Source organism: Solanum tuberosum, unplaced genomic scaffold, assembly GCF_000226075.1.
Source record: "Solanum tuberosum cultivar DM 1-3 516 R44 unplaced genomic scaffold, SolTub_3.0 scf00403, whole genome shotgun sequence".
Taxonomy (NCBI): domain Eukaryota; kingdom Viridiplantae; phylum Streptophyta; class Magnoliopsida; order Solanales; family Solanaceae; genus Solanum; species Solanum tuberosum.
In genome coordinates, this window is record NW_006239321.1 from 239,898 (window position 1) to 250,513 (window position 10,616).

Below are 10,616 nucleotides of genomic sequence, written 5' to 3' on the forward strand. Positions count from 1 at the left end.
TTGGAAGTGGAAGCTGTGTCAACAACTAGTGTAGTAGGGGACTTAAGTTGTGGGATGGAATGGACATAGTCATTCTGTATTAGTACACTCGTTAATTAGCTTGTAGTTAATTAGTTTGTACAGTCCGTCAGTCAAGTTGTTAATTAGTTTGTTACACTTTCCACTAGTTTGTTAATTAGTTTGTTACACTTTTTCCTCTGTATATATAACTCTGATAGGTTGAATAGAACTTTAACTTTCCATTTCACAAATAACCGTTTCTCTGAATTCTCTCTCTGTATTGATATGGCGGAAGCCTCCATTGTTGTATCTCAAGTTCACTAAGTTTTACAGAGTTTTTATTATAAGAGTGCATTATTTCGAGTTAAAATTTTAAAGTACAATGTGCATTTAGAGCAGTTTGCTTTGATTCCCATGCTCTTCAATGGTAGGGCGAGTTTCTTCATATACAGAGTTGAGCTTCAAAGTGACTTCGTTTTTTTATCCCCTGCATGACATTGGTAAAAATATGAAAGAAAAAGTTGTCTACACGATGAAGTGTTACAAAGAAAAGGTAATCATACCTCGTACTTGGTGACTTCTTCTCGTGCTTCCTTTGATGACTTGTTTACGACTGGAAGATTTGACCTTCCGTTTGGGTGTGCACCGTGACTTCTTCCACTTGGGAATGCGTTGAGACTTCATCTTCGTTGTTGAACCAGATCCAATATTATAATTCTTATGTGACCTATTACTTGGTTCCACCTTGTATCTGCAGTAAGAAAGCCAGATTATAGTATCATAGGTACTACTTGAAAATTTTCTCTTATTACTGTTCACAATTATATCATTTGTATTTGATAAATTTTCTTTGTAATGATGGTGATGTCCGCTCAGTTTGCCTACATTTCAACTAATTTCACTAGGTACCTGCAACCTCTAGGTAACACAAGTATTGACTAACTCTGTCCATCAAGTCTTTGACAGTATTAACTAAACCGAGACATCATGACTCTCCTCCACTTCATTGACCACTATATGTTTGCTACCTACCAAGTATGAAACAGAGTTCGACTACTGCTTATGGAAAGATCTGTTCATTTTGTATTTTCAGCCCGTCTATCGATTGAATCAGGGACTGAGCTCTTGTTGACAGACAAAAGAAGAGGGAATACGAATAGGGGAAGAGCAACTCTACTCATAGAAAGACATAACGAACATGCAAGATCTATTAATAAGCCCGAGCCAATGCAATATTTCTACAAACTACAACAAATAAAGTTGAGCATTACCTGTCATTCCCGTCTTTCCAGACATGATTGTACTCCTGAGCGAAGATAAAAACAGAAGTAAAGAATAAGAAATGAGATTGACAAACTTATATCGAATTTAGAAGCATCTATCCTGTTTTAGAAAACAGAAAAAAACATCACAAGAAACTTAAAGTTACCTTGAATCGTTGAGACTTAGCACCCAAAAAAATACAACAGTTTGCAGCTCCACAGAGACAACGAACAGTTGCACCAGCGTACCACTCAAAATAATAATTAATTGTCAGCTCCATTCCAACAGATATATCCTTCATTGCAAATATTCCTAATCTTGTTTCCCCTAACACAGTCCATTTCCTCGTTTCACAATTTGGTCGGCTGGGAAATTCAACAACATACAGTATCAGTACTATCAATCGACACCAATTAACCATCATAATGTGCCACGGACTGACCAAGATGATTGACAACCGTTGATTCAGCACTTACCATGAATGATTTAAGAATCTTGCAAAATTTCCCTTCCGCGTTGAGTCAATGACATAATTAGTATCTATAGAAATCATGTACGTGTCCTTGACCTCTGCGCCACAAATCATATGAAATTAGTACTGATCCGTAGATGAACTATTGACAACCATCTCTGATGTCGATAACTTACCATGAGCTTCATAAACATGAGACCGTTTTTTTGCTGCTTCAGATGATATCACTTCTCCACAGTATTCAATGATGAACTGTCCTGCCTAATAATGTAAAAAGAGTTTTAAAAAAATGCAGTTACCGCGCAAAAGCCTCAGTTCTGGAACTTTTTCTTCACATAAACGTCTATATATACAGAATTACCTTTATATTCTCATCAGCTAAAAGACCCCAACCACGTCCGTTAGTTCTGAACAACTTAGTTTTTGCATATTCACGTTTCTGGAATATCTGTTGTATGTTTATAAATCGATAAGATCAATATGAAAGTATATATACTAATAAAAAGAGAAACAACAGAGCAAATGTTTCAACTAATTAAGTGAATCATCTAATTTTACCTGATTTTTGCAAGTATCACCACACTGACAGTATCCCGGTGTACATTCAGTGTTGGTTAGTACATTCAAACATCTTTCTACACACGCACTTTCTGGATCACTAGTATCATACTTGCATTGACAAATAGCAATATCGTCTTCTTTCAGTTTCTTATGTCTGTTAAGTTAAAGGATTCTTAAAAGAAAATGCAGTTATAAACCGGAAGGGAGATCATTGTTAAATGATACAAAGAAAAAGATATGAACTCACTTTCGTCTTAAAAATACATTTTGAGTAATATGAATAAATGGCATTACTCCTTCTGGCAGTTGGACCTTCAAAAAAACGAAAAAAAAGGTAACAATTCACCTCATTAATTACTTGATGTAAATAAAATGGTATACTGTAATGCATTACTATTATACAGTATTATCCTACCGAATATACAACACACAATAAGCAAATCAAAAATCAAACAACTAATTGATTACATAAACTATTTCATCCATATGTTATTCAATAAGTCCAATTTTTCGATAAGTAAATTTAATTAATAAGACGGTGCTGGAACTGTAGAACACGTCCATTAATTTTTTTTAAAAGCAGCACTAATACGTACCACATTGCTTATGTCTTCGCCTGAATGCATCATCTATGCAACCTTTGTCAGAAATCTGGAGAACTCCAAAAACTCAACAAAGTAAAAGATTTTCATCAATTTCATATTCAAGTACAAGATCACGCACACACAAGAAAGAAAAATTAGTCATCAATGGATGTGACTATTAACTAAAAATGGTCCATTTTGTGCTTCTTGTTATGGAAATGCAAATGTGACCACCAAGAATAAAATGTTCATTTTCTTGCTCTTACATATGAATAAGTAAAAACTAGAAAAGTATGATTCCCTTCAACCAAGAATTTGGACTCAAAAGAAATAATTCAAATTTTAGAAATCTCTTAAACATAGAATTACCAAATTTTAAAAATCCTACACACTGGCTTAACATATATATAAGAAAAAGACAATCTGATGCACTAAGTTTTCACTATGCGCGGATCTTGAGAAGACATGTATGAATCGAACTCAATGATAATTTCAAGACATTTCAAGCATACTGTACATTTGACTAAAACATATTATCATGAATTAAAGTACAAAATGACAATACATATACAACATACAATAATATTTAACATAAAAAGGCAATAAATTATGAAATGGAGAAATTTGTATGAACTAAGAAGAAGAAAAGTATATAGAGTGGACCTTTGAATGTATTAATTTCGATTCTTTTTCAGTCTCTCCTTGTTTGTTTATGTCTTCTTTTTGTTTTTTTTCGTTATCCAGAAAATTAAAACGGTTTATGCTTAGTCTATTTAAAGACAAAAAAATGGTGATGTGTCAATTGTTAATTGGAGGAAGTTAAATGTACAGTTGGTTGTTTTTAAAAGTTAGTTTTCTTTTTGAATTTTATTTTGTGTTTTGTATTTTTTTAAAAGACGAAGAGATAAGTACCAAGAGAAAAATAGTAGTTAATTATTTTTAGATTAATGGAATATAGAAAAATTAAAATCTAGAGCAAAATAAATACAATGTCACAAAAAAATAAACGAAAAATGCTAGCATATTTATCAAACTAATTAAAAGCTAGACCAAAATAAATACAATACTGTCACCAAAAAAACGAAAAATTGCTAACATATTTACTAAACTAATCAATTTTATTTTTTTTGTAAATTTTATTTCTTTTGAAATTTAAAACAAAATTTGCAGTCCTTAAATGTGACTTTTTTTGCTGTTGTTTTTACTTTTCACAGGTAAATCCTTTTAAAAATAAAAAAAATATAACTTTTGAAATTTATTGTCATAACATTTGTATAACTATAGACGCATCCTCATTCTGAATTGCTTAAAGAAAATTATATTATAGATTTACAATTGAGCCGTACATATTATAATTCCCCTCTGTATATTTGTTTCACTAACAGAGTAAAAAGCAAAAGGTACATTGTGAATGCACAAAACTATTCAAACCTTTTAGGTTACTCCAATGTCGGAGGAAGTGTGAAGAAATTTTGTGTTCGAATCTATGGTTATGAGTAGACAGAGAGTTGACAAGTTCGATCAATTTTAGGTTACTCATGAAACATGACGGGGTTTTAGAAGTATAGAGATCAATCAGAAGTAGAATAATAACAACATCCAATCATCAGTTATATATAGCCTGAATGACTACGTTAAAACTCTGATCAAACACAGCAAGAGAAGCAACTCAAACACGCATTGCCTGTTTGAGGTCCGGTTCCTTCTTCAGCATTGGCTGTTTGAGATCCGGTTCCTCCTTCAGAAGGCCCTGCAGCAGTGGCATCGGTTGCTGGAATTAGAGGGAACGTCGCATTCTTGATCATAGAAAAGTAAAGATCAAACTCTGCTTTGTATTTTGAGCATTTTGCTTCGAAGTGGCTTCATTTCTTATGCCCTGCATCACATTAGCATAAAGTGTTGAGAAAAAATACAATTAGATTTTCCTTACACAAAATGGCAAAAAGTAATTGATCATCACTACTTTTCGCATTCCCTCATAGATGCTAGTCCAAAATCCACTTATAGATGCTAAAAGTATTACTACCTTCCAAGGATTGTCAACAACACATCACAATTCCATGTTTGAACATTCCTTAGAGTACATCGATAACTTAATTATATCATCTAGTTAATGAAGAAGGACACAAACTTTCTTACAAGTTTAAGTAGCAAGTGTATGAAAATGAGCGAAGATGTAGGGAGATCATCATCAAAAGAAGCAAAATGAAGATTTGAGCTTACTTTCGCCCTAAAAGTTCATTTTGAGTAGTTTGAACAGATGGTGGTGTTACTCCTTCCGGCAGTTGGACCTTCAAAAAAGAAAAAGGAAACAATTCACCGCATTACTTGATATAAATAGGGGCATACTGTAATGAATAATCACTTATATAGAAGCAAAGAGGCCGCATTTATTATACTTGCTCCATTAACATTACTATATAGAGTGTTATCCTTGCAAATATACAACTGACAATAAGCAAATAAAATATCATATAGCTAAATTGATTACTTAAGCCATCTCATCGGTGTGTGCATTATCCTGTTTTGATGTATCAAAGGCGGGTGAAGTAACTTGATACCTTGAATGAAGTACCTAGTTACCATCAATGTCTCATTCTAATTACCATTGTTAGACATCAACCATCTTCATTTCGGCCTACTTTAAATATCTAACACCCATGCACAAAGCATCTGGCGGTGTTCATGCAGGGTCCCAAGAAGGGTTGGTCAAGCTACTTGCGCTTGTCTGATCCAATTATTTATCCGCTCTTTATAAGAGACACGCACTCCAAGGGATGTGATGCAGATATCGTACACTAATGCACTCAGTTTTTTTTTGTTTTTGTTTTTCAATTTGGGGCAGGGGATTACTTGTGGTCCGGCGCTTCCCAGATATCATGCATAGAGGAAGATTAGTGCATGGATCTAACTCATCAATAGGTACCAAGATATATTGAATACCAAAAGGAGTATGTTCTCAAATCCAAAATCAAAAAAAGAACAATCAGACCAAAATACTCTCTGAAACGCCCTCCTACAACACATCTAATTTTCATTAGATCTTCTTAGAAGGTAATTCATAAAATACTAACTCTTACTTCTTCGAACTTTTCATTGTTCTTCTTTTCATCATATATTAAATATAAAAAAATGTGGATTTTGTCAAAGATCGGGAAAAGTGAGGACCGGGAAGAAAAGCTCGAGGAAGCTAGAGTTAGAATTTTATGAATGATCTTAGCTTCTTCAAGAAGATTTAACCAAAATCAGATGCGCCGCAAGAGGCCGTCTCAAACAACTATATTTTCGTTTGATTTTACTTGTTTGATTCTGGATTTTGAGATCATACTCCTTTTGGTATTTGATATATTTGGATACATATTAATGAGTTAAATCCATACCTATTAACAAATAATAAATTTTACCCTTCAGTTTAGGTGTTTGTTATTAGTTTCTTATAATTTAGCTATATGTAGTTAGTCATCTTTCCTATTTAGGACTTTGATAGTTTCAGTTATTCTAGGTTTATGTTGGTATTGTACTGTTGGAATGTATGCGTCAACTACTGATCACAGGACCAGGTTCCCAAACAGAATAAAGTGCGGAAAATAAATAGCTCACAGTAAATCAGGCACAATGATTTTACGTGGAAACTCCCTTGCTCAAGGGCGGTGAAAACCACGACCTGTACTCACAGGATTTCAACCCAAACTCCATTTCATACAAACGGAGCTAAGTTTCAGATTACAAACTCTTGCAACCTAGGAATTAAAACTCTTTAATCCCTTCCCCCTTACTGTAGCAACTCTACTACAAAGGAAAACTAAGCAATAACTCTATTGATCTAGACTTAATAACACATGTTGACGAGAAGCGTTATGGAGTTAACGATAGACTGAAAGATTCGAGACAGACCTTATTAGAATCTAAAGGTATCATGTTAAATAGGATTAAAACAAAGTACCTGAAGTGCAAGTCGGGACTATAGTTAGAAATAAAACACGTGAAAGATGCAATCACATATTAAAATTTTTTCATGTTTGGTTCAATTTTGAAAAATATTTTCTTTAGAAACACAAATGTGCAATTACTCTCTCTACATCGTTCGATATCTTAGTATGCTCATTTTATCCACTACATCCAGAGATCACATAAAAAAGAATCATTCTCACCCGAGTCATAAAGTGAAACGTCCTCCACCATATATCTGCATTAGGTAAAAGTTGTAGCATCCAAACTATAATATATCGTAGGCAATTTTCTCAGACGAAACTCATAAAGCTAAAGCACTACCTGGGACTTCTTCTATGATGCCATGTAAAAAAAATAATTTATCATCAGTTCACTAATACTGTCTTCTCTTGATGTACTGTCATTAATGTCACAAAAAAACATTACGTACATGTCATCAAAAAAACAATCATCACTTCATGTGACGCATAAATTATCTAGAGTATATTTGGAATGCATAATTACATCATACATGAACCGTAAGATTTGGATCTGAACTCTTCAATCTTTTTCCGTTTCACCCAAGGAAGGTGTTTTTGAGACTTGCAAGACTTAAATTGAAAAATAACCCGTAAACCAAGTAAAAATTGCTAAATAAAGAAAGCATGAAAGTATGTGCATGGAGACAAATCCTCAATAGGTATCCAAATATATAAAATTCCAAAAGGAGTTTGTTCTCAAAATCCCTAATCAAACAAGTAAATCTAGACCAAAATAGTTGTCTGAAATGCCCTCCTATGACACATTATTTTCATTAGAACTTCTAGGTAATTCATAAAATGCTAACTCATGCTTTCTCGAACTTTTCTCCTTGATCTTTCTCTTTCCCTTATTTATTGTTATTCTTTTCACAATATATTAAAAAAAAAGGCTGGGGGGTTAGAGAACAACTTTACAACCCTTTCACTTTTTTCGAGTTCAAATACGGATAAATTAGTTTGAGAGTGAAACGGTGCATCTAGTTAATTAAGTGTCAATATGAATTGGTACTTTTAGAAAAGTTGCTCTAGTTGTAAATTTGTATTACCACACTAGAGAAACTATTTCTAAAAAGGAACAACTTATGTTGGCACTTGGTTAAATAGATGCATTATTTCACTACCAAATTTTGTAAGTATCTGAAGACGAGAAAAGTGATAGAGTGTAAAATCATTTTCTTAAACCTTCTAGCCTCTTTTAATATACTATCAAAAGAAGAACAGTGAAATAAGGGAAAGGTAAAGATTAGGGGGGAAAGTTTGAGGAAGTAAGAGTTAGAATTTTACTTATTACCTTCTTCAAGAAGATCTAATCAAAATTAGATGAACCACATGAGGATGTTCCGTACAACTATTTTGGTCTGATTTTACTTGTTTGAATTTGGATTTTGAGAACACTTTTGGAATTTGATATATCTAGAAACTTATTGATGAGTTATATCCATGCACTTATCTATTTTCTTTGCTTAGCATATTTTACTTGGTTTACATATTATTTTTCTTCTATTAAAGTCTTGTCTCAGCGACACTTTCATTGGGTGAAACAAAATGAATTTGAAGATCGTAGATCTAAAACTTATCGTTTCTGTATAATGTAATTATCCATTCCAAATGTTCTCTAGATTATTTATGTATTATATGAAGTGAATATCCTTTTTTATGACTAAAACATTAAGTGATAATGTCATGCAATCATGTGGACTTAATTTTATGTGATAATGTCAAATTTCTCTAAAGCAGGTTCATTCAATTCGATTGACTCGAATGTTTTGAACACTGGTAAATATTTTTAAAAATTAGAATTCCCCATTCGACCAAAAGATAAATATATGAAAATAATCTTGAGAGACAGAAGAAAAAAAAAGAAGAACAACCTTATGCCAAAAAAAAATATTTAACTCAATGTATGTTTACATAAAGTATTTTTAAAAAAAAGGTAGACCTAGGTATTATACACTAGAGGTATGAAATGAGTGCTTCATGTATATGTTTAAGGTTTGAAAAAAAAATCATCTAATGCTGGTAAACATGAACATTATTTTATATAACATCAAAATTACCCCATCAATAAAAATAATTAATCCATCAAAATATTATTATTTTTTAAAAAAAAACAAATTTCTCAAAAGCATTTTCATTCAATTTCATCGAATGAAATTTCTCCAACAACGAAAAGTGTTACAAAAACATATCATGACATGATAATTCCCCATTAAACCAAAGAAAAAGAAACAACAAATTTTGAGAAGAAAAAAAGTAGAACAATCTATGTTAAAAAAGAGTTGATCAAATATATGTTTAATGATTGAAAAAACAAGGGGGAGAAGAGTGAAATTCATCATACATTTGCTACAAGTAAATAGGTTTTTTCGAAATTTGAATTGGTAAGAATAAACTATAAACACAACTATTAATACTTAGATCTTGAACACATATATAATATAGTGAAATACATGAAAGGATCGTGTGTACCTTTAATATTTGGCATATCAATGAACAACCGAAGACGGACTAGGCTAGATCTTCCTTTTCTTAAGCTTATGACGGCTGACACCTTATGAAAATGCATTTTAGGTTAAGTCAAAAGAGAGGATATAGGCTCATATTTATAAGCTTAAAAGTTTTAACCTAGTGTCTCCAATTATGGTCTCATTGGACTTCAAGAGGCATACACAATTGTCAGCCCACACCTATGACATGAAATGAATATACACCCATATGAAATCCACACAAATACATGACCCGTGTTGTGCAACTGCTAACAATTAGCCCATTTTACTAAAACTTAATAATAAGATAATGTTAAGTCCACAATTAATAAATAATTCTAACATTCTCCCACTTCGACAACATTAACTTAATTATAGTTTTTTTCAAAAAAAATATTATTTTATAGAAATTGACTCTTGGACTGTATTGATATGGTATTCGACCCAATAATAGTATGTATCAGTGTGGTACCCAATCTAATAATAATATGTACCAACAGTGTTTTCAAAAATATTTTTGGGGTGAGTCTTGGGGTAGAGCGTACCAAAAACGCTCCAGGGCGCAAATTGAAGATGAAGATCCATAGAGTAAGTCTTAGAATTTGGGCGTAAGCTCCAAGCATAAAACGTAATTAGTCCTGGGAGTAAAAACGTACGCCTGAGCGTTTTTTCTTTTTTGGTTTCTGAACCTTTTTTGCTTTAAATTAGATTATTTATTATTGGTGTAATGATTTACTTTTACCTATTTTCTTAGTAATAAAATTATAAACTTGACTATACATGAGACTACACCCCGTAGCTTCATAAGACTTACGTCCCATGTCTTGGGGCTTACATCTCGCTCTGTATTGCATAAAACATCTCGCCTCACGCCCGCCTTTTAAAACATTGTGTACCGGCGCGGTACCCAATCCAATAATAGTATGTACATGCGTAGTACTCAATCCAATCATCAATCACACGTCATAATTACAATCACAATAACAATAACCCTTATACACACAAGTAAACACATTCATTGCATGCAATTGACAACAATTAACAATTCAGTTTACATTCATTTTATTTCCTTAATCCATACCTTATACAAGCAATACTAATAACGCAGTTGACAAACACATTTAACAGAAAACTGAAAAACAAACAACTATCACATACTGGAGAGAATTCCTTCTCAAATATTTCCTTATCACAATCTGATTACCCACAATTACCTTCTCTATGATAACACCCAGTAAACATCATAATTTCAACAATAACTAATCAAGCCCACCATCAG

At 32.6% G+C, this 10,616-nt stretch overlaps 1 protein-coding gene and 1 long non-coding RNA gene across 3 annotated transcripts; both read right to left on the bottom strand.

Moving 5' to 3' along the window:
- Positions 1–461: 461 nt before the first annotated feature.
- On the bottom strand, positions 462–2,925 carry LOC107057892 (histone-lysine N-methyltransferase ASHH1-like). The gene is made up of 10 exons (XM_015302981.1): positions 2,893–2,925; positions 2,544–2,608; positions 2,294–2,450; positions 2,097–2,183; positions 1,912–1,996; positions 1,740–1,833; positions 1,430–1,628; positions 1,272–1,306; positions 564–751; positions 462–487 (listed from the first exon to the last, which is right to left on the bottom strand). Exons 1-10 carry the CDS (start codon positions 2,923–2,925, stop codon positions 462–464), a joined length of 969 nt encoding a protein of 322 aa, XP_015158467.1.
- Positions 2,926–4,270: 1,345 nt separating this feature from the next.
- LOC107057896 (uncharacterized) lies at positions 4,271–9,409 on the bottom strand. Of its 2 annotated transcripts, XR_001471617.1 has the most exons (4): positions 9,321–9,409; positions 7,032–7,164; positions 5,104–5,171; positions 4,271–4,756 (listed from the first exon to the last, which is right to left on the bottom strand). It is a non-coding gene; the product is annotated as an uncharacterized lncRNA (long non-coding RNA). The 2 variants fall into 2 exon arrangements; XR_001471618.1 differs by lacking the exon at positions 7,032–7,164.
- Between the last annotated feature and the right edge of the window lie 1,207 nt (positions 9,410–10,616).

What these genes read in the sequence shown, in the direction of transcription:
- LOC107057892 (XM_015302981.1), bottom strand. Translation starts at nt 2,925, where the DNA reads ATGATGCATTCAGGCGAAGACATAAGCAATGTG. An exon ending in GTGATACTTGCAAAAATCAG is followed by an intron (nt 2,184 to 2,293) that starts GTAAAATTAGAT and finishes AACATACAACAG; the next exon opens with ATATTCCAGAAACGTGAATA. An exon ending in AAGAAGTCACCAAGTACGAG is followed by an intron (nt 488 to 563) that starts GTATGATTACCT and finishes AATGTCATGCAG; the next exon opens with GGGATAAAAAAACGAAGTCA.